General features: G+C 63.0%; 1 protein-coding gene across 2 annotated transcripts; it reads right to left on the bottom strand.

Moving 5' to 3' along the window:
- Positions 1 to 94: 94 nt before the first annotated feature.
- Positions 95 to 22527, bottom strand: TSPAN2 (tetraspanin 2). Of its 2 annotated transcripts, XM_090026067.1 has the most exons (8): positions 17959 to 18168; positions 13206 to 13308; positions 7363 to 7460; positions 6961 to 7035; positions 6417 to 6515; positions 3945 to 4022; positions 3001 to 3084; positions 95 to 1494 (listed from the first exon to the last, which is right to left on the bottom strand). In XM_090026067.1, the coding sequence occupies exons 1-8, from the start codon at positions 18034 to 18036 to the stop codon at positions 1429 to 1431; spliced, it is 681 nt and encodes a 226-aa protein (XP_089882193.1). In that variant the 5' UTR covers positions 18037 to 18168; the 3' UTR covers positions 95 to 1428. The 2 variants fall into 2 exon arrangements, 1 of the variants encoding a protein (XP_089882193.1); XR_016438951.1 differs by lacking the exons at positions 95 to 1494; positions 3001 to 3084 and having other exon boundaries at positions 17959 to 22527.

The raw sequence follows: 22527 nt of genomic DNA, 5'->3' as shown, positions 1-22527 counted from the left end.
GGGGCCCCGGGCTGCTCGGCCCCCTCCCAGCAGCAGCCGTCCTGCCACCGATGAATCCGAGCGCCGGAGAAATAAACACAAGAGGACACGGACCTGTGTAAACTCAAGCCCTGAGGTATTTCAAGGATACATACAGTGTAATTTTGACATTTCTTGCCTGCAGTGAGCATCAACCACTAAGACAATGACTCTTAACCGTGGACATTCCCTGCCTTTCCTTCCCTGCCCAGCCCCAGGGCGGGGGCGAGAGGCTTGTGGAGAAAGCCCCCCGGGAGCTGCGGCGTTCAGAAGCAGGTGTGGACGTGCCCGAGCACCGCTCGCCTTCCCCGGCCGTCATCGTCCCACTTTGCTTGTTTCCCAGAGTCTGTGGCCAAAGACCTCCCACGAGGCCACGGCTCTGACGCCAGAGCCGCGTGCGGATGCGGGGTGCTGGAGACCTCGGCACGAGGGCAGCGCTTGGAGCAAGCAGAGCCTGCATGAGCTCCCCTGCCCCTTTCCACAGATATTTCTGCTTTAAACATGAACGGGATTTGAGAGGCCTTGCTCGGCCGCAGATGGGCTTTGCCATACTGGTGGAGTGGAAGCCTAGGCACACCTGGCACTGGGATTCATCACAACCAGCGGCATTACCTGTCAAAGTCTCCTGCTCCAAACCTGGGCTGGGATCCAGGGGTTCCCCAGAAGTTCTCTGGATTCAGACCCAGGACCCAGAAGACTTCTACATGTGACACTGATGTCCAGGGGCTGTGTCGTATGCGTATCAGTTTGTGGGAACAGGCTCTTAGGGTTTAGCTCATTTAAGTCAAGTGTATTAATTCCCTTGAAATCTGGGGGAGATTAGTAGAAACTGGATTAAAGGTTATGTTTAAAAGATGAAGCTTGCTCCTACAGTGACGCTTGGCAAAGAGGAGTTTGCTGTGGAAATGGCTCCAGCTGTATTTGGCCACGGCTCCATGTGCTACAGAAGGGACCTTGCAGGAACGTGCGAGCAAATGCGTGTACACAGTGTAGCCCCTGTGCGTGCGTGCGTGCGTGCGTGCGTGCACTCACTCAGGCACACCAGGCACCGTGTGTACAGATATCAGTGCATGTGCACACTGAAACTTCGGTATGGAGAGCCACACCTGTCCCCATGTGATATACACATCTGTGTGGGCACCCAGCCACACCCGTGCAAACATACTGAAAATCGTAAGTTGAATTTAAACCGGAACATTTTAAACCCTCATTTTGCTCATTTGAGTTTTCTGACTTACAAATTTAAACAGAATTAATTGGTTTCACAGGCTCACCTAAGCGGAGTATTTTTCTCTCACTCTGTTAAACACACTAATTAAATATGTACTGAAATTATTAGGCTGGGTAGGAGAACGCTTCTTGTAAAGTTTAGTCCGGAAGTCCTGGAGCATAGAAGTTTGCAGCAACAGTTTAGAGCGTGTCTCTTGTATTGCGGATTGCACAACAGAGAACCATGCTGAATATCATGCCAAAGATCTAGGAGAGAAGGAACGGGATTTAGGGACTTCCAGGAGATGTCTCCGGTTACAAAAGCCATTGCAAAACTGTCTATCACATCAGAGCAATCTAGTGATCTTTGCAAGTGAGTGGCCATGGCAGATCATGGTTTCTGTCTGCAGATCTCAGGACAGCAGATAAGTAACGTGGGAGATACTTCTCTAGCATTCGGAGCCAAGATGATATTTGAACATACGGGTGCCACAGACATTATGAACGCTTTGCACAGCATAAGTTCTTGCCAAATTTCAATAGGGGTTTATCCCACTGAGGTCATCTGCTCTGACACAAATTCAGTCCTATTAATAGCATCAGGGCCGGCACTGAACAGAGGCTCTGGATTCCAGAGCAGTACAGAGACAGGGCTGTCAGACATCTCTGCCTGTGAAGTATCTGCAGAAGAACAGAAAGCAGAGCTGGGCATCAGGCTCGCACTGGGATTGCTTTAGGGCACTGTGACTTCACGCAGAAACGAACACCTCCATAAGGACTGCACCTGTGGGGAGCTCACCTGTGACATCAGCAGTACTGACCAGCTTGGGAGCAGGAACCTACAGAGGAAGGTGAATGCAAAGCCCAGCAGAGAGCACTGGAGATCCAGTAATTTCCCCTGGCCACAAGTTTCATTGCCAGGGCAGAGACTACCGGTCAGGGGAAGCTGGCAGCTCTGCCTGGCAACATACACCAGTGACACCTTCCCCAGGACACAGGCAGACAGCTGGCCAGCCTTGCCACACGGCAGGGACAAGGACAAGGGCAGAATGTGGAGGACGTGCTGCAGCACTTGCTCCTCCCGCCTGCCCGGCTGCCTGACCCTGCGCAGGCAGCATCCGACACCCTCTCCCTCTTCCCTCCGCTGTGCCATTTTGAGGGGTGTTCACTCCCTGTGCTCAGCACATGCTCTTAGCACAGGGCAGCCTGGGGTGATGAGGGCTGGCTCCCTAGCAGGCCTACTGTAAAACCCGATCTTTAAAGCAACTAGCTGAGAAACAGGCATGTGCCATTTCTGGCTGTGGGAGGAGCCACGAACACGTCACTGGAAAACCCTGCTCTTCCCAGCGACTGGATATGGTGCACCTGGTCTGTGAAGCTGAGTCGAGGTGCCAGCAAAGAAGCCCTTCCTGCGGGAGGAGGTCAGATATGCTGGGACAGGAAGCCATGTCTGCAGCACTTTGGAAGGGATGAAAGCTCAGGGTAGGTAACGGGCACTTTTCAAGTCAGCCTTCGCGAACGCAGCTTCCTGCTGACATTACTAAAGGTCTCTATTCACAACAGCAGTGCGGGAGGATTTCTCCCAGAGACCCTCTCCAAATGTGCCAGTAAACCTGAGACATTTCCAAGTGTATATGGGGAAAGTGATGCAAAAGGAAGGCCCAGCAGGAGCGTCAGGAAGTCATACAACGAGCACCCTGCAGCAGCTGCTGGAACCCCCCCTGCCCCGAGGAAGGAGCAGGGATGTCATCTGGATGGCAGGGATGTACTCACTGTGATGCCAGCAATTGCAATCCCAACGATTCCAACTAAGTGCAGATGCGAGTTTGTTACACTCTGGATTTCCTCCAGGCAGTTCTGTTGGAAACAAAGACAGCCCCGCTCAGCTCGGCAGGAACGTGTCCAGATCTGCTCCCTTAGTTCCCTGCTCCCCACTGCTCTGCTATTCAGTACCTGGGTCTGGAGGGTGGCTGCCACGGTCCAGCGTACCCTACCGTCTCTGCCTGTGCCTTGTGCTCTCTTGAGCATTTCAGACCAGCAGGAAGCTCCCCCTCCCCTTCTGCCAAGGCATCAGGGTGCCCTAACTTGCCAGGAGCCCACCACCGGGTGCTGCCTGCTCCTTTGTACACACCACCTGAGAGGCACTCGCAAGCGATCCCCCACTTTATCCTCATGTTCTCCAGGAGCTAAAGCCAGCTCTGTGGCTGGGCGCAGTGGGGATCTGCCCATCCAGGCTAAGTGGAGCAGGTTCCCTGAAAGGTAGCGTGGGAGCATTCTCTCTGCCCTCCCGGCAGGGACACGGCTATGCAGGGACAAGTGCTTTTCACAGAGACTCTGAAGGTCCTGACACTGCTTCCACTGTCTCTGCTCCCTTGCTTGGGGCGGTGGGCAGGCTGCTGGCTGGAGGAGTCTGTTCTCCTGACCCTCAGCCCTCAGAGGACAGTGTGGTGGGGGCCTACAGGACTGAAAGCAGCTCAGACTTTTCTGAAATCTGAGTTCAGCTGAACATTTCTCCAGCCTCATCTCATGTGACCGTGACACAGAAAAGCAGTTTTTGAATCACTGGATGCCAAACAGAGCCTGTCTGGAATGGCATGCCCCTTTCCATCCACCCGTCTCCGTCCTTCCTCCTGCTGCTTTGGTTCCTTGCATTCTCCCTCAAACTGACGTGTCTGTGCAGGAAGGCCCCTGAGGCAATCTGACGGGTGGGTGCTTACCTTGGGCAGATGGATGCCCTCTGGACACGTGGGTTTCACCTGATCATCACTGTCTTTGCCTTTACCACAGCACTGAAACTAGATGGCCAAGAAAGGGAGGAAGAGGCAGTGTCAGAGAAGAGGAAGCCCCAGGCCCATTTCCTCCTGTGGCTCTGCTTTCACCCCAGCAGCTGAGCTGGAAACAGACAAAAGATGTACAGAGGCAGAGCCACGGCCCTCTGCAGCAACTTGCCAGCCTGGGGAGGAGTTTCCCCAGCACTGAATTTGGTTCAAACTCAAAGCTCAGATCCTGTGTCTGACGGAGAATCGTAGAAGTCGGGTCGAAGGGACCTTGAAGATCTTCAAGTCTGACCCCCTGCCAGGGCAGGAGAAAAACTGGGCTCAAATGACTCCAGCCAGGTAGGCATCTAGCCTTTTCTTAAAGACCCCCAGGGTAGGAGCTAGCACCGCTTCCCTTGGAAGTTGGTCCCAGATCCCAGCCGCCCTGACCGGGAAGTAGTTCTTGCGGATGTCTAATCTAAACCTCCTCTCCAACAACTTGTGGCCGTTATTCCTTGCTATGCTGGGGGGGCGGGGCTAGGGGAAACAAGGTCTCTCCCAAACCCTTCTGGTCCCCGCTAGTGAGTTTATAGACGGTCACCAGGTCCCCCCTCAGCCTTCGCTTGTGAAGTCAATAATGACTCCAGACCCCTTTCTGCCTCGGTGCTCTCAAGAAGGGAGTTTCCCATCTTATAAGTGTGCCGCTGGTTCCTACTGCCCACGTGTAGCACCCTGCATTTGTCAGTATTGAAATGCATCCTGTTTTTGCTAGCCCACCCCTGTAACCTGTCCAGGTCTTGCTGCAGTCTTTCCCTCCCTACTAACGTGCTCACCTCACCCCAAATTTTGGTATCATCAGTGAATTTAAACAGGTTGCATTTCACCCTGTCATCCAAATCGCTGATAAAGAAATTGAACAGCGCAGGCCCAAGGACTGAGCCCTGGGGGACTCCGCTGCCCACTTCCCCCCAGGTCGAATACGACCGGTACGACCCTTGAGCCAATCTGCAATCCATCTGACTGTGCAGGCATCAATGCCACCGTCGCCTAGTTTTTTAATGAGGATGGGGTGGGAGATGGTGTCAAAGGCCTTGCTGAAGTCCGGAAAGACTACGTCCACGGTGACACCTGCATCCATTGCCTTTGTGACCTGATCATAAAAGGCAATCAGGCAGGTCTGACAGGACCCGCCCCTGATGAAACCGTGCTGGTTGCCCTTGAGCATCATCTCTGAGGCCGGCCCATCGCAGATGTGCTCCTTGAGGATCTTCTCAAGAGTTTCCCTCGGATTGAGGCAAGACTGATGGGCCTATAGTTGCCCGGGTCTTCCCTCCTCACTTTTTTAAAGAGGGGGACCACGTTGGCTGTCTTCCAGTCATCCGGCACCTGGCCCGAGCGCCACGAGTGCTCGTAAAGCCAAGGGCCCTGCAATAACCCCTGCGAGCTCCCTCAACACCCGGGGGTGGAGAGCATCTGCACCCGCTGACTTGAACACGTCCGGCCCCTCCAGAAGCTCTCTAACCCGGTCCTCCCCACCCTGAGGTCTGGAGGACATTCAGGAACATGGGTGTAAAGACAGCTTCCAAGGGGAGGCCTGCCCTGACTGCAGAGTCCAGTAACACAAGGGACCAACCGCGCTGCAGGCCCCGGCATGCTCTGAACCCCACAGGCTTTAAATCCCTTTGCTCCAGATGGAAGTGCTCATCTGGGATATGCTGGGACGGGGGCAGCGCATTGGAGCTGAAGATGGATGGACACGGCCGCCCCAGGGTGGGGACCAGTGATAAATCGCCAGGCCGCCACCGAGGCTCCGCTCTTCCTGCTTGCTTATCTCCTATGACATGCTCGGAATTCCTCTTGGGGTCGGAGCCGGCAGCCGTGGGAGCGGGGCTGGGGCTGCAGCGTGGGCGCAGCCCTGAGGAACGTGGCGATGCTCCCAGCGGTGGCCGGGCCGGGTCTCCTCTACGTGGGAGGTGCATGGAGCTGCGAGTGGCAGGCTCGACCACAGCCTGTGTGGCCCCGGACAAGTCACATCCCGCACGTTCCCCCCGTTTGCTCTCCCAGTGTGGCGGGGCAGTGAAAGAACCAACCCTCGGGACTGCTGTGTCAGCAGAGCTTCTGGGACCGTCGTCACCCCTGCACGCTAGGCCCTGCTAGGAGAGGACCCAGTGACCCCGAAAGCACTGACAGCCTGCCTCGTGGGGGGCAGTGCTGCACCACTCTGCTTCCGGTGCTAAGAGCTGGGGCCCAGGGGCTGAGGCCTCAGGCATCGTCAGGCTGAGGCATCTGCAGCACCAGGCTACCTCTAACCAGTCCCCAGTGCTCTCCTGGGAGAGGGGCCTGTTGCCTGCCGGCCAGCCCAGCACCTTCAGTACTCAGGGCACAGTCCCACCGGTACGCAGCACGCATCCTCACGCTCATGTGGGTACTCACAGATGAGTGCAGAAGCTGGAGAGTTCTGTTTTTCTCTCCTGGGTTCTTCATGTAGGCGTCATAAGCGTCTTTGTAGATGGCCTGGACTTCTTGTATTGCCTGCACACGGACACACAGTCAGAGGCACTGGGGCGCTCATCACATTTCACCCCCAACGAGACAAACTCCCACCTCCAGAATCACGAGTGACCCCTGCCCTGTGGAGGGACGGCATAGCCACAGCATATGCGTGCCCTGCTTGGGCCCGGTGCTTCCTCGGTGGGTCACAGCGTGAGCGTGCACGCGGCTCCCCATGCAGTGCTCTGCCCCGTGCTGACAATACACGCGCGTGCAGGCAGCTTGCACAGCACGTTCCCTACTCAGCTCCAGGAGTGCAGATGATGCATCATCTGAAGCCCAGCTTCTGTCGCTTGTGGGAATGTGACCCCTCTGCGGCTCCAGACCCCACAGGGGCCACAGAACAGTGGAAAACCTCCCCCATGCACGACTGTGTAAGATCCCCACCTCAGCCAGCAGCAGGAGCCCAGCCCCGCTCCTTACTCACCACGTTCTTGCCTAGGAAGGCGAACACACCGGAGGTGACTTCGGCAGCAAAGATCACCAGCAAGCAGGCAAAAAACTGCAGGGGAGGAAGAGCACACTGAGCTGCGTCCCACCGTGCCCGCCACACACCACCATCCCTGCCCTCCCCCAGACAGCACTGGCCAGACAGGGACGGAAGGGACTGGGGGCAGAGGCCAGGATCTGCCAGGAGATGGAGGGCAGGAGAGGTGGAGCAGGGAGCAGCACAGGCCCAGGGAAGCCTGCCGCAGCAGGGAAGTAGTTTCCTCCGGGACTCGGGGATGGTGGATAGTGTCTGCTTGGAGGGGCAGGGCGGCTGCAGGGGCTGCGCGTCCCACTGGCTGCACCCCAATAGCTCTCTGCATGGAGGGGCCACGCTACGTACCGCTCCGAGCAGGCACTGGGACTCCCGCACGGCTCCGCAGCACCCGAAGAACCCCACCATCATCATCAGCGCCCCGGCGCCCACCAGCACGTACAGCCCTGCGGGACAGACGCCCACTCAGTCAGAGGGGGGGGCAGCGTATCCGGGACAGGTGGAGGGGATGTCACCCCTGCCATTCCCCCACCATGGGGAAGCGCATCGCTCTGGTGAGGCGGCCTGGCCGGCCCCTGGTCCCCTGCCCACGCATCAGGGCAAAAGGCTTCCCCGCTCCGGGAGGGAGGAGGCAGGAAAGCCCCTGCTCCCTGGGGCCAGGAAACACTCCTCCCCCAGCCCAGGGCTCTGCCGGCCTGTCCGGCACAGCCATGTCCCCAGCACCAACCCCAGCAGCCCCCTTTGCCCCAGGTCCCTTGCTGGAGCAGGCCAGGGGCCAGGCTCCCACGCCAGCAGCGCTGCGGTGGGGTCTGCTGGCACTTGGGGAAGCCCAAGTGCCCGAAGAGGGCGAGGTGTGCGAGCCCCCTGAGCTTGGCCCTCCCGGCAGGCACACGGGCCACTCCCCTGCCAGGAGCCTGGCTGCTTTCCCAGGGTGCAGGACGGCGCCAGGCCCAATTGCAGGGACTGCCTGAAACCTGCCCAGCCTCCCCACCGGGGCCTGGCCAGCAGCTGCGCGGGGCGAGAGGGTCTGTGAGCCGGGGCTCTGCAGGGCGCAGCAGGGGAGGGCCAGCACCACCCCACGGCCCGGGCAGCGCAGCGGCCAGCGCGGAGTGGGCGCGGGCAGTGCCAGGCCGGTGGGTGCGGGTACGAGGCCGCTCACCGGGGATGCAGCCGGCCCCGTTGGAGCCAGCTGGGCAAGGGGGCCTGGTCCTGGCTCCAGCCACCTCCCCAGCCACACACTGCCAAAGGCTGTGTTTCTAGTTGCATTTCTTGTATTTCTGAGCCCTGGCAGGGCTTGTCGCCCCACAGCCCTGAGCCCCGCTGGGCCCAGCATCAGCCCATGCCAGCTTGTGCCTGTATCAGTACGTGCATCTCTGCTGTGGGTAGACCACACTTCCTTCTAGCCCACTTCAGACTGACAGGGCGAGCTGCGTCCGGCTGCGAGGCGGGCTGCGCGCAGGCGCCGCGGCTCTGCCCGTGCTGCGCAGGCCTCGGATCTGGGTGGGGTGGCAAAGCCTCAGCTCATGCGGCTGCTGACGCCTTCCAGCAACTTCCCTTTTTGGGCCTGCTGCCAGCCCGGAGGTGCCTCCGGCTGTCCAGGAGAGCTCACGCCGGCTTTTGCCCCACAGCCTGGCAGCACCTGAACGCTGTCGCCAGCCCGGAGAGCACAAAGGAAAATACCCCCAGGCCCAAGGGAGCTGCACGCGCACACACACACACGTACACGGGACCCGTATGCCACAGGACGGAGGCGTTCCAGAGCTGCTTGCAGTGCGCACAGGGCAGCGGGAGCGAGTCCCTCTGGGCCGGCACAGCTGGGACCTGTGCTCAGGCTGGGCAGACAGCTGGGTGCAGATACCTCTTCCAAGGCCACGAGAGAGGGAGCAGCCCCAGGGCCATGAGAGGTGGCACAAGGGTCCAAGCCTGGCCCTGGCGAGCACGTGATACAAAAGGAAGCGTCGTGCCACGCTGCTCCCAAAGCCTTGCGCCGAGAAGTGCTTGTGCTGGGCATCAGGGGCTGCATCATGGCCTGTTCCCTCCACACACTCAGGAGGGCACGGAAAGCTACATCCCCTTGGCTCTGGCCCTGCTGAGCTGCTGCCCTTGCAAGGCCCCTGCGGGCCCCAACCGGACATGCACGGAGCAGGAAGGGGCCATTGGGGTGCTCCAGCGTGGCCAGTGCTGCACGGTGGGCATCTGGCAGGCTGAGAGCGCAGGGCCACGACGTGTCAGCACGTAGCAGAGATGCTGCTCACGAAGTGGCTCTGCTGACGGACGGTCACTGGGAACCGTTTCCGGTGACAAGCTCTGAAGTCTGCAGCATGGCTGAAACTGTGAGGACATGCTCGCCGCCTCTATGCTGCTGTTCCTGTGTCCTCCTGGATGGGAATAACAGGTTTTCTAAGAGGTCAAAGAAGGGGAAGCAACACTTTCACTGGCAGCCAAAGCTGTCCCAAAGGTGACCAACTCCTTCTCCAGCGGGAAATGAGGACAGGGCAATGATCTTGTGGCTCTTCTCTGCCTGGCAGAAGTTGGGGAGCAAGAGAGGAGTGAGGAAACCACCCCCTACAAGTTCCTGAACTTTCCAAATGCTCCCAGGGACAAACCAGTATCTCCTGTGTGGAAGGATTCAAATGGGCTTTTCCCCATGAACCCGCCCAGAAGACTCCCCTCCACCTGCCAGCCGGCCTCACAGTGCCAAGGACGTTGGGTCACGGAGCCAAGCCACTGCCCGGCAAGCCCAGAGAGGGGCCTGTGGCTGCCCGCATTCACAGTGAGGTGCTGCGTGGCATCCCGTGGTCGCCCCCACACAGTGGAGCCCTCATCACATCTCCCTCAGTGCGGGCCTTGCTTCACAGGGCTGGGAGGGCAACCGGGCCTCGCTGCCCATCCTGCACTTGCCCTGGCCATGGGGCCGTGCCCTGCTTGGGACCAGCGGAGGGGCAGCAGCCCCGCAGGCCTAGCCCCCGGGATAATGGCGTTCTGTGCGGCCTCCCCGCAGGCATGAATGGCCCTGTTGTCCCGAGCCCGAAGGCACCGTTCCAGCACCCGAGCCGCGAGCGATGGGCAGGACGGGCCCCTCCAGCTGCGAGCGACGGCATGGCCGTGTGCGTGTACGTGTGCATGTGTGTGTGCGTGCTGGGGAGCAGGGACGGCCCCATTTCAGGGACACAGTGCGAAAGGCAGCGAGGGACCTGCCCTTGGCTGCCTCGGGGCCCTTGCAAGCAGCTTTTGAAGGCAGAGGCAGACCCACAAGAATCAATACCAGAGATTATTATTCTGCCGCTCTACGTGGCCAGTCACCAGCGCACGAGACCCATGGCAGCACCGACGCTTCAGAGGTAGCAGCCCCAGCCCCAGCCCGATTCTGTGGATGTCCCTGTGATGGGGGGGCGGGGGGAGTCGCAGAGAGCAAAGGGTAGCAAACAGCAACAGCCCGGGGGAGAGCAGCCACCTACCCCTCCTGTGGCGGTCCCCACTTCTGCCCCTCGGGGCCCCGTGTACCTGCCCTGAGCACTTGAACCGCAGCGGGGAGCCCGAGTGAGACGGGGGCACGCGAGGACCGTACTCGGCTCAGAGGTGCCAGAGCCACAGAGCCAGTGTGCGAGCAAGGCGCCGACCGGGCTGTGACGCCAGGCGCGGCTGGTGCCCGCCTCGCCGTGTCCCCTGGCTCTGGGGCCAGGTCGGCCCCCGCCGAGATGCTGCCGGAGGGAGCAGCTCCAGCCCAGGGGTACGGTGCCTGGCTTCCGGCCGTGCTCCAGCGCCGGCTCGGGGGCAGCACGCTGACAGCTGCTGACTCCATGCGGGCCTGACCCTGCACGTGCGGGGAGGCCGCCCCAGCGCAGGGCCTGCACAGAGCAGACTGCAGCAGCTTGTGTGGCCCCATGGTGCCGGGCTGCTCCTGCCTGCCGGGGCACCCGCTGCTGCAGGGCAAGCCTGCTAGTGTCCTCCTGCCACAGACGTGACTTCATGCCCGAGGCATGCAACGCTCCTGTCCCGGGTGAGCTTGCGTACGGCCCGAGGGAGAGCCCGGCCCTCGCCAGGCCACGCGGCTGCGGCCCCCTGCGGCACAGGGCGGCAGCAGGGCAGGCGGCGCCACAGCCGGGGAGGGAGCACGGGCCCGCGGTCCAGGCTGACCGGCACAGACAGATGGGTTTTCCAGTTCCCTCCCTGGCAGGGCCTGCCGCCTGGATTCCCTCGTAGCTGGCAGGGACACGGCCTCGCGCTTCGCTTCGCAGGGGCTGCATGGACAGAGCCCTCCTGCCTGCCAGAGAGGAGCCTCGGCCTCGCCCCGGCCCCACAGCAGCTCCCTCCCCGCGCCCCAGCCCGGCGTGGCGGGGACGCGCCGCCCCGCTCATCTTGGCTCCCGCCAGCTCCCTGTGCTGGGCCGTCCCCTGCCGCGGCAGCCGACGGAGGGATCGTCCGTGGACTCCCGAGGGCCCCCGAGACCTGTCCCCAGGGGCTGGCGCCCGGCTGGACCAGGACAGCGCCTGCCCTCCTAGCGCCAGCCCAGGCACGGAGGCAGGGCCCGTCCGCGGGCGCCCCCGCCCCGGGTCGGGGCTGCCGGCGGCTGCATGGAGGCCCGCGTGCCCAGACGCAGCCAGAGCCCCGGCGTGAGTCAGCCCGTGCTCACCGGAGGGGCCGGTTACTACGACACCTAACGTGCACTTCCTGCCAGCCCTGCTCTCACGCCCGGTCGGCTCAAAATAACGACCTGTCACGAGGAACCTGAACCGCCAAAGACAAAACCACAGGCAGCCCCAGGCCTGCAACAGCGACGTCCCCGTCTCCTCCCACCACTGCCCAGCCGCACCTTCGAGGGCCGGAAACGATGAGCGGGAGCCAGGCCCGAAGCTGGGGCGGGGGGGGGCTGCTTGCCGGGACAGGACAGGGCAGGGCTGTCTGGTGCGGCCAAGTGGAAAGGGCAGGGCTGTAATTATCCATTACTGGAGCGCAAAAAAAGACTCAGGTTCAGGAAAAACCTCACCACAAATGAAAGCATGGGGGGGAAACCAGCTCAGCCCTGGCATCAAAGGAGCGGAGCCTGCTGGGGCCACTGGACTCGGGAGCAGGGAAAGCCCGCGGGGCTGGCGCCTGGCGTGCGCTGTGCTGCTCCAGAAACACGGACGAGCAGGAGCGTGGCAGCGGCAATCACGTCCCGCTTCAGCCCTTGATGTGCAGCTGAGTCCTCGCCGGGGCGTTGCCTTCGCTGCAGTGACCTGAACCTGCACCGCCGGCAGGCTCCAGGGGCTGCCGCCGCGGCGGAACCTGGGCCCCCCGTTAGTGCTCAGAGCAGTTCAGGGGGGACTGGGCAGCAACGGGACACCATAATGGGGGGATTTCCATCCTGGGACGACTGGTGCTGTGCAAGGGCTCAGCACGCACTCAGCATTCACTCCCAGCCACTGCCTGGAGCAACCTGGCTGCCAGCTCGGTGGGGTGAGGCCTCCAGCGGCCCCTGGCACCGCACCCTGGAGAGGAGCAGGATGCCAGGCTATGGGGTGCAGCTGTCTCAGGCAACACGAGCTTAGAAGAGAAGGGCTTTGACTCTCTGGCGCAGGGTCAGGGGAAAGGACGCCCTGTGGTGCGGGTGGCCTTCGCTGCTGACAGTGGGTGGAGGACGGGAGTGTGCAGCCAGGGCCAGGTGGCACGAAAGCACTGCCGAGGCACAGACACGCACGTACAGCTGCAGCTTCCAGCAAGACCCATCTGGAAACTCCTGGGAACCGCTCCACCGTTCAGACTGAACGAGATCGCTGGCAGCTTCCTAAAGCTGGCGGCATGTTGGCGGGGAGGCGGCTCCAGAGGCAAGCATGGGCTGCGGCCCTTACAGCCAGGGCAGGAGTAGCCCTGCGCCACAGAGGTGACCCTGGGGTGTGGCGTGTGCAGGGACAGGGGCGGCGCTGAGCAGAAAGGCATTGCGGGCATGGGCAGGCAGCCCTCTGCCGTGCCAGGGACTGTGCTGTCGCTGCTGCCTCCCGTGCATGCCACGCTGCTCCCGAGAGGCTGCGAGCTGCCGGCCAGCACCGGGGCCAGGGCAGGTCCTGGTCCATCAGTGCCAGCGCCACCACAGAGCTGGGCTGGAAGTGGCCCCAGGAGACCTGGGAGCAGCTGTCACCACTGCAAGCCTGGAGGGAGCAGGTGCCCCTGCACAGGTCAGCCAGAGGGGCACCTACCGGAGGGGCACTCACCCATGTAGATGTACTCCGGGGACTTCTGCTCTGACACGATGTTTCCCATGACCCCGCCGAAGCGCAGCCACAGCCCGAAGGTGACAACGGCCGACCCAGCCAGCTGGAAACAAACAGAGCCGTGAGCGGCTGGGCAGCACCCGGGACACACAGCAGACGATTCCCCTCCCTTTGCCCTGGTTTTTTGTGCAGCCCCCTCCCCGGGCCAGATAACGAGCTCCTGCCTCACGCTCTCTCAGCCCCGCAGGCCCTGGACGCCAGACAGCGACTCGCCGGGGCTCCAGCCGCCAGGCCGGCGGGCACAGACAGGCAGGACGAGCACTCAGCCGTGTGACAGCCTCAGCCTGTCCCACTAATTGACTACCGCGGCTGCCCGCTCTCGATCACTAGCCCCGTCCCCTCTGGAGCCCGGGCAGCCCGGCTGGCACCTGGGGGAGCCCCGGCTGTGCCAGGCGCGAGGTCTGGAGGCACGGTTTCTCCAGGAGCCAGGACGCAGTGGCTGGTCCGTGCTGTGCTCCTGGGAGACCGGTAACTGCCTTCATGTTTGCCAAGGCTGAGCCTCCTGACTCTCATGAAGCTGAACAGAGGGCACAAGTCCCCTGCCAGCGCATCTCTGGCCTGCGGCGGCTCGGGACAGGTGCCACGGCCCAGCCGGCAGCTGCCTCCATGCTCCTAGGATGCCAAGGCCACCCCGGGCACAAGCACGAGCCTCTGCTCCAGTGACACCAGCTGCCGCCTGGCCTCGGGGCCAGGCTCCCTACCCTACGCAGGGCTCGGCTGGGGGTCCCCGCAGATCAGGACTGAACCCCGGGGCACCAGCAGGAGTGAAGACCCTCGTCTCCGTGAGGGGCAAGGGGTCACACCGGTGCCCCGCAAAAGCTGTCAGCAGACACCAGGGAGAGTCGACTGGTGCAAACCAAACCTGGAGCGAGGGGCCCCTTGGGGCATCAGCCCCGGGGAGTGTTCATGCCCCTGCAAAGCCGAGCTCTTCCTGAGAGCTGGCAAACGCCACAAACACCAGAGCCGTCGCAGGTGGCCGAGGGGGCTCGGCTTCCCAGGCAGCAGCCGGCACGGAGCATGAGCGCAGTCCAGGCGAAGCGCCCCTGCCCCGTGCTGCGGGGTGGGCGCGCGGGGGGCGGACCGGAGCAGAGCGCCTCCTGCCAGCCAGTCTGCCCCGGCAGGAGCGGGGAAGCACGGCGGGCGGCGTGGGCGGCTCTGCCAGGCCCAGGGGGAGGAGGGGAGGCAGCTTCAGCTTGACCCTGCAGAACCGGAGCTCCAGGGCAAGAACAACAGGCTGCAGCCACGGTGCTAATTTGGGGAAAGCTGAAGTTTCCCAACTCAGAACAAAACAATTGCTATTGACAGTGGCCTGGAGCCAACATATGCAGCCGCTGCTCCAGCTGGAGGAGGTTGGCGATGTACCTGTGGCCAGGCGCTTGGGCGGCTTGCAGGAGCTGTCTGAGTCTCTCACCCAACCACGCACGGGTCTGGCCTGGGCAGGCGGATGCGGCACATGTGCAAACTCGCCCTGTGTGGGGACCAGGGGCTGTGACTGAGCAAGACAGCGAGTCGCTCAACTGGCTCTGGAGCCTCCTCGTCTCTCCTGCTGTGGAGCTGCAGCCAGCCCCAGGCAGGCAGAGCGGGCGGAGGCAGAGACGAAATGCCGTGGCCCCAGGGCAGGGAAACCTGCCTTCCCCACCCCCTCCCCCAGGCGCAGGGTGGACGGCACAGCAGCCACTGCTGTGCAGCTTTGTCCGGGTCCCTCCCCGCCGAGCCACAGCTGCAGGGGTCAGCACGGCTGGAGCCCTGCGCCGTGGCGCTTGTGCGGGAAGAGCAGCTTCTGCCTTCACTTCGCTCAGAACGAGGGGCAAAAACCAACAGCGTTTCCCCAAACGAAAGCTCGACCTTGCGCCATGCTGCCAGCTGTGGAAGGCGATAGGAAATGGGGCAGAGATGGTGGCAATCCGGTTAAAACCTTTGCCTCCTAATTATTTCCACCAAGGCGCTAGCTCCCCGCCCTAGGAACGAGTGTGCCCTGCGCATTCATGCTGCAATTTCAGTAGCTAACCGCGCTTCAGGGATGGATGGCGCTGAACGTGCTGCCGCCGCCACGGCAAGCAGCTGCTGGACTCTGTGCGGGCTCTGTGCAATCGGCCTCTCCTGGAGGACCCTGGCCTGGGCCGCGCTGCATTCAGCCGGCATGACTAAAGCCTCTGCACCGAGAAGCGATGTTGTTGGGAGAGCTGCTGCAGGCAAACACAGACATCCCTGCCTGTGAGCAGGGCTGCCTGCCAAACCCGCGCAGCAGAGCTGCCAGTGTGGCTCCATCAGCCACAATAGATTTTTTCTCCCTTCAAAGCCCACAGAGAAGAAGATTGTTTGGCCTGAAACGTGGCTGCAGCGGTTACACAACACCAGGGGCATGTTCTGGGAGCTCAGCTGCTCCGCCAGCTCGAGTGCGGGGCTGCAGCCTCGGGCTCGGGCCTCGCTCGGCTCTGCTGCCTGCTCCCGGCCCAGGGGCAGAGCTGGACTTGGATGGAGGGGCCGGCGCGGCCTGGCTGGCTCCTGCTGTTTTTAGCTCTCACGCTGCAGAAGAGGCTGCGATACACGGGGCTCCCTGAACCGAACCTCTCTGGCGCCTGCTCACGGCAGGGGCAGCTGCCACAGGAGGTTGCCCAGGAAAGCGACTTGCGCGGGGGGCAGGTTCCGGGAGCGGCAGCTGCTCCAGACAGCTCCACGCGCACATGCCGTGTCCACAGCACGCGCTCCCCTCGGCCCACCGGCTGCACGGCTCGCGGGCCTGTCTTCCTGCCCCTTCCATGCCTCGCAATTCAAGCTGCGAGCAGCCCGTACCCGGGCAGGCGCACAAACAGCCTGGCCAGCTCCGCCGCGCTAGTGGGAATGGGAACCACTCCCCTGGATTTCCCATCTCAAGCGATTACTCTCTCAGCCTCGAAGCGGCACTGACACAACTGAGGGAGAAGGAAAGCAGCAAGCCCTGACGTCAACCCTTTCCCTGAAGGCTGCTCCAAGAGCTCCTGCTCTCCCCGCACCGGAGCATGGAGATCAACGAGGCCCCTGTGCCGTGCCCTTCGCCGCGTCGCGGCCGACACGCGGGGACTGCGCGCTCTCGCCTAGCTCGGCGCCCACACCCGGCCGGGAGAGCCCGCACCGCGCGTCCAGGCGCAGGCGGCCGTCCCAGGGCCTGCCTCCGCCCTGCTGCTGTTGAAGAGGTGCTGGCACAATCTCACTGGGCTTGGCGGGGCTGGGGCGCTGTCAGGAACCTGCCCAAAGCTAGGCCGGCTCCTGCCTGGATTTCACCGAGCGTGGGAACTGCCGGCACTCATGCAAGCGAGCAGGAAGTGTCATGCACGGCACCTGCCATGCACGGCTCTCGCTTGGCTGCACGGTCTTTATCTTGCAAACGTTTATTTTTGTTTCCGCAGACCTAGCAAACCCACATCCCATCCTGTCTTGCCACTCATGCTGTATGGGTGCGCAGGGTGATGCTTGCAGCAGCTCTGCGGTCTCAAATCCAAACGGCTTTTCTGTTACTTGGGTTTAAAAAAGGATTTTAGTTTTTGAGTGGAGCTTCCTCCTCCTCCTCTTCTGAACCCCAGCCATGAGGAAAACCAAAGGAAACCCTGCACACCAGGTGTGAGAGCAGTGAAGCTTGAACAGAACAAGCAGGGCTGGGCTGAGAAGAGCAAGGAAAACTCAGCCCAAAAAGAAATAATCTACAAAGCTTTAAAGTGGCAGCAAAGCATGCTACGAGCCAGCGCCATTTCTGCACTGCAACACGATGGGGCTACGGCAGCGTCTCCACCCGAGGCAGCCTCCTACAAAGCCGGCTGGTGTTCTGGGCACCCGGCTCCAAGCTCAGCCGGCCATGTCCGACGTGTGCCCAGGCACGTGTGCCACACCGCCGTGACGGGGACAGCCCTGGACAGGCCCGCGCTGCTGGCGGACGAGGGCAGCACAGGAGCCCCAGTGCAACAAGCGGACGTGCGGGAGGTGTGCTCTTCCCTCGGCTGTGGGCAGCGTGCGCCTGTCCCGTGCCAGCAAGGCCCAAACTGCCGCAGCGCCCAGGCAAGCAGGTGGCTCCCGACCCCTTCAGTGGCTCCTGCTACACTGCTGGATGGAGGGGGCTGAACCCCGGCGGGGCCAGACCGGATCCCAGCAACTTATCCCCTAGTCCAGCGGTGTACCTGGGCCCCGGCGAGTTCCAGGCTCAGGGTGTTTAGCAGACAACCACAGACGTTTTGTCATCGGTGTATGTGCCAGCACAGCTGTCGGCACGGCCATGCCACCCCTGCGGGCACAGGCCCAGCCGCCTCGGCCAGCACCATGCACCGGCTCAGCGAGAGGCAATGGCTGTGCCGGGCAGGGCTGCGCAGTCACCGCGCGGGCACGTCGTGCTGCGCAGGGGGGGAGCCGGGCCCCAGGCTGCAAGGTGCGGGCAAGGGCCTGGCCCGCACGGGGCACGTCGCGTCCGGCACGGCCAGGCACGGGCGCTTCCCCAGCTGCCTGCTCGTCCCGCGGGTGGGAGCTGCCAGCCCAGCCCAGCCCAGCCGCGGACCGGGCGCGGGGGCCGCGCTCCGCCCCGGCGCTGCGGACGAGGGCACGAGGCGGCGGCGGCGGCCTCGGGGGAGCGGAGGGAAGGGGCGAGCCCCAGGCCCGGGTGGCGAGGGCAAGCCCGGGCGGGGCGGGGCGGGACCCCGCCGCGTGTCCGCGCCCCCCCGGCCGCACTGACCCAGAAGAGCAGGTTGAAGGCGAGGAGCAGCAGCTTGACACAGCGCATCCCGCCGCCGCCGCCGCGCGCCGAGCCCATGGCGGCGCCGCCCGCCCCGCGCTCCTCGGCCGGCCCCGAGCGCCGCTGCGCCCAGCTGCCAGGCCCGGCCCGGCCCGGCCGGCGGCGGCGGGGGCGGCGCGGAGGCAGGTGCGGGCCGGCGCCCCCGGCCAGCCCCGCCCCGCAGGGAGGAGCCCGCGCCGCGCTGCCCCGGCGGGCCCGAGCCAGGCGGGCGGGCGGGCCCGCCCCCCGGCCCGGGCCCGCCGGCGTGCTCCGCGGACGGCCCGCCCGCCGGCTGGGTCGGAATCGGCGGCGGGGGCGCGGCCCGCAGCTCCCGCGGCCGCGGCCGAGCAGGCCCGAGCCCGCCGCGCCTCACGTGCGGGCTCCGGGCGCCCCCTCGCGGCCGCCGCGCTCGGCCCGCCGGCCCGTGCTGCGCGGCGGGGAGCGGGCGGCCCGGGCGGCCATGGCAGGGAGCGCGGCCCCGCATGGCCTCGCGTCCCCGGAAGAGAAAAAGAGGACGTCGAGGCGTGCGGGCGCCTGTCGCCGGAGCACGGACTAGGAGAGAGTGGCAAGAGCCGGCCTGTCGTCGGTGGTGGCCGCCCTTGCAGGCCTGGCTGCCCCGGCCCTGCCCCAGGCCCCCGCCGAGCCGGGCGGCCTGCACGGCGTTTCCGTTGCCACCAAGCCGCCTCTGGCGCGGGGCTCGCCCCGAGCAGGCGCCGTGCGCGTCACCGAGACCGGCGTGGCTCCCCTCCCTGTGCAGCCAGGTGGACAGGGCAGCTCCTCGGGGAAGTCCTCTGGCCGCCCTAACTGCACAGGTGAGCCCTCCTGTAACGTCCCGCCTCCCCCTGCTCTCTGGGGCAGCCAGAGCCGTGGGGCCGGGAGCGGACTGGCTGCGCTGCCCCGCAGGCTCTGCGCACCGGTGGGTCCCTGCGGCCCGCGTGCGCTCTTGCTACCGTTTGCGAACGTGCCCCAGCCTGTCATGCTGAGGACCGGGAGCGGTGGCGCACGACGCAGACCCGTGCAGGGCTGGAGGCGCTGGCACCCGTCGGCCTCGTCTCTGAGCACGGGGTCGCAGCCTGTGACACGGGCACTGGGACGCTGGTTCGTGCAGCCAGCAAAGCAGCAGCATGTGACACGCGCTCGACCACATCCAAGCGCCTGCAGACAGCACGCTGTAAAGTTTAACAAGGTCCCACGAAATGTTTTAATTTGGCCTCGTTTATTTACCTGGGATTAAAAGAGCCCAGAGAGGTTTTGTTCCCCAGGAGGCCTGGGCTGGAGGTAGGAACAGGGCTTGCTGCTTGAACACTCTGGGAGGAAACAGGTGGGAAAACCAGTGCTGGAGATGTCTGGCCGCAAGGACCCTCCGCTGTGTGCAGGGGCTGAGGTGCCCTCTCTGGGGGCGCGGGGCCAGACCGGCTGGCACGGGCCGCCCCGCAGCACAGCGCAGCGCACGGCTGAGACGTGGCTGAGCCCAGCTCTAACCCGCCGGGCCCACTTCTGCCGCTCGGCACAGCACCCATGCACAGAGGCAGCCCGAGCACAGCCTGGGCTCGTGCCACGGCAAAGGTTGAAAACAAACAGTTTTGTCCTTTCTGGGAGTGTCTAGCCATGCTCAGAAGCACAGCCACCCCCCTGCCGGCACTGCTTTGAACACAGACAATGGGAAAAAGCACTGCAGCCCTAGGGCTGGCCTCTCTGGCCTCGTAAGCTGCCTCCCCCGGGCACTGCCAGGACCCTTTCCCATTGCATGGCGAGCTTCGGGGACGAGCAAGCGGGCCAAAGGCTCTTTGAGGTGCTGTCTGGGCACGTAGGCTTCAAGGGCCTGGCCCGAGGCCTGGGTAGGTTCCCTGGGGTATTGCTCAGCCTCGCGCAGTCGTGGCCTGGGCAGTGCCCGTCTACGTTCCTCCCCACCCGCTCCACCGTTCCCTTCTGCGCAGCCCCGGTCCCTCTGGCGCTGCCTCAGGGCCAGCGGCTCCCCCTGATGCGGCCAGCCCTGCCTGGGCCTGCCCTGGGCTGTGGCTGTCCTACCGTCTGGTAGGGGCTGAGCATTGCCCGGGCTCCCAGCTGTGTGGCCGGGCAAGCCACTGTGCTTCCTGGGCTAACAGAGGTGCCCGCTGGAGGGCGGGGACGAGTGCTGTGCTGGGTGCTGACATCCCGGGCTGGCTGTCTCGCATGGCTCTTAGGAGTGCGCTCGTAGTACCTGCTTCCCAGGGATCCCAAAGGAGATGAGGCTTTTTGGACTTTAGACCAGGACTTTCAAGAGGCTTGACCACAGTCTGCCGGTACCTGGCAGGGTGACGGTCCTGGAGAGCAGACCCAGGGCAGAACCAGGTCCCGGGTTGCCAAGCGGCCACTGGACAGTTTGGATGCACAAGGCACACGTTGTTCCAGAGGGTGCCACGTGCAGGGGTGGTCCCAGCCACGGAGCATGGTGGGGGTCTCGGTTAGCTGAAACCTGAGAATCGAGACCCGGGCCGAGGGGTGGAGCAGGACAGGGTGGGGAGGGAGCTCCAAGGATGGGCCCCGGGTCAGGATTGGGAGTGTTGCTCTGCTCATGCTTCCTGCTTGGGATGGCAGGAAGCGCACCTATGACTGCAGCCCTCTCTGCACTCCCAGCCTCTCCCAGGCCCCTGGCAGCGGGGTGGCCCCAGGCTGGAACGTGCTGCCGCTGCTGTCCTGAGCAGGATCAGTGTCTGGCAGAGCCAAGCAGGAAAGGGAAACTCTTCCAAAGGGCAGTGGAAAAAAAGAAAGTGACTAAATCCAAAGCGTATGCCTCCGCATGGAGGAAGTTTACGAGACAGGTTTTAAAAGGCACATTTCTGCGGTCCTTCAGAAATGCGCTGGGGCTGGAATGTGTAACAGGAGACCTCAGCAGCGCAGCGTGCTGCATATTCCCTGCACTTCGCTTTATTTACACAAGAGCTGGCAGTGACGTGTAGCGGGGTGGGAAATAACAGCTCACTGGAGAGGCTCTGCAAGCTGGTCGAGGTCCTGGGGGGCGACAGGTCAGCAAGGCCTGGCACAGCCCCTGTGTCTGGCTGCGCCTCAGTGTCAGATTGCTGCCTTGGTCTGGCTTTGCCCTGCCAACACGGAGTGCCAAGATCATCGCTCTTGGATCCCGGGTGAGGCGAGGGGTCCCAGCACAGCGACGTGCTTCTGTGGGCAATGAGGTGACAGTGCCCCAGACTGGTGTTGTGGGGTCTGTCATCGTTTGTGACACACTGTAATGGACTGTGCCCTCACACGTGGATTGCAGCTGGCGCTTGGTGCCACTGTGATACGTGTCCTGTGAAATTCAAGCATGGGCACAGCTGGGCATCTGCCTGGGTTTGGTGTGAAGGACTATAGATTGTAGTTAGCCTGATTTACAGCTGAGAAGAGAGAACACAAAGTAAAGCTGGCACGTTGAGTGAAGCCCCGCATGTTCCTGCATTTCATCGAGCACTTGGCATTCCAGGGAAATCACTTTTAAAAACATGTTTTGGGAGCTAAATGATGACATCACGCATAGCACTTACTTGGACAGTTTGCTGGGATTCCTGAGCATGTTTTGTGCTGTGCGCGGATTTAGCCGGTGCAGCACTGTGACTTTCTCGGGTGCTTCCCCATGCTGCGATGCTGTGTTGTGCTGCAGTGGCGCCGGGTGATCCTTGAGCACCTGGGGAACACCACTGTGCTCAGCCCACTCATCCCTGTCCCCGGATACACTTTGGGGTACAAATCCTGTGGCTGGCCAGAGGTGGCACGTGGCTCAGCTTGCCGCTGCAAAGGCTGGAGGCAGGGGGTGGGCAGGGAGCACCCTTTCACTTGCTCCACTTGACTCCCTGCACCCCAGAAACTCTGAGCAGTATGACGCTGCCCTGCCTGGCTCCTAGTGGGGGCGGGGGCAGGACAGAGCTTCTCTTGCCGCAGCAAAGACCCTCAGCAGAGGGGGATCCTGCCGCCCCTCGTAGCTGGTGCCTGGGGCAGGTGCCCCTCCAGTCACGCTGGTGCTGTGCCGTGCCATGCAGGCTGACTGCTGGGCTGGCACCAGAGCTCGCTACGAGAGATTGTGCCCTTCGATTCTGGGAATCCTGAAGCCCGGGTCACAGACCGTTCAGGAACAGAGCATGTTCTTGATCTGGGAAACGTGTCCCCGTCCGGGAAGTCGTGTGCTGGCAGCCTGGCCCACAGGCCTGCTCCGCTTCGGATGGCCTGACTCAAGCCCGTGCTGAGCTGAGTGCTCTTTTACAAAGGGTGTCCTGGGATCTGGGCCATGCTTGGAGGACTCTCCAGGAGGCCTGGCAAGGCAGTGGGGCTTGCAGGGAAGATGTGGAGAGAGCAGGGACCTGCCGTGTGCTGTTCTTCCAGCAGCACCCCACAGATGTGTCAAGCATGTTCTCTTCCTGATCCTGCTCCATAGCTTCTGTCCCCAGGAGCAAGGGGCCAGACCTCAGGCAGGAAAGGGGGACACCAACAGCCTCCAAAGATCCCTGAGTTCACTTTGAAATGCATCTGACGTACAAGTGTCCACCTGCCACAAAGGAGCCG

Source organism: Crocodylus siamensis, chromosome 13 (genome assembly GCF_052110815.1).
Source record: "Crocodylus siamensis isolate JL-2025a chromosome 13, ASM5211081v1, whole genome shotgun sequence".
In the NCBI taxonomy this organism is placed as follows: Eukaryota; Metazoa; Chordata; order Crocodylia; family Crocodylidae; genus Crocodylus; species Crocodylus siamensis.
The sequence above is the reverse complement of the archived record's forward strand: the minus strand, read 5'-3'. Positions and strand labels throughout refer to the sequence as shown.

Bases quoted from the DNA above. Each gene is read 5' to 3' on its own strand.
- TSPAN2 (XM_090026067.1), bottom strand. From the start codon at position 18,036: ATGGGCTCGGCGCGCGGCGGCGGCGGCGGGATGCGCTGTGTCAAGCTG. The intron at 7,461-13,205 runs GTGAGTGCCCCT...TCTGTCCCGCAG, and splicing joins CCCGGAGTACATCTACATGG to GGCTGTACGTGCTGGTGGGC. The intron at 6,516-6,960 runs GTGAGTAAGGAG...GTCCGTGTGCAG, and splicing joins CCTTCCTAGGCAAGAACGTG to GCAATACAAGAAGTCCAGGC.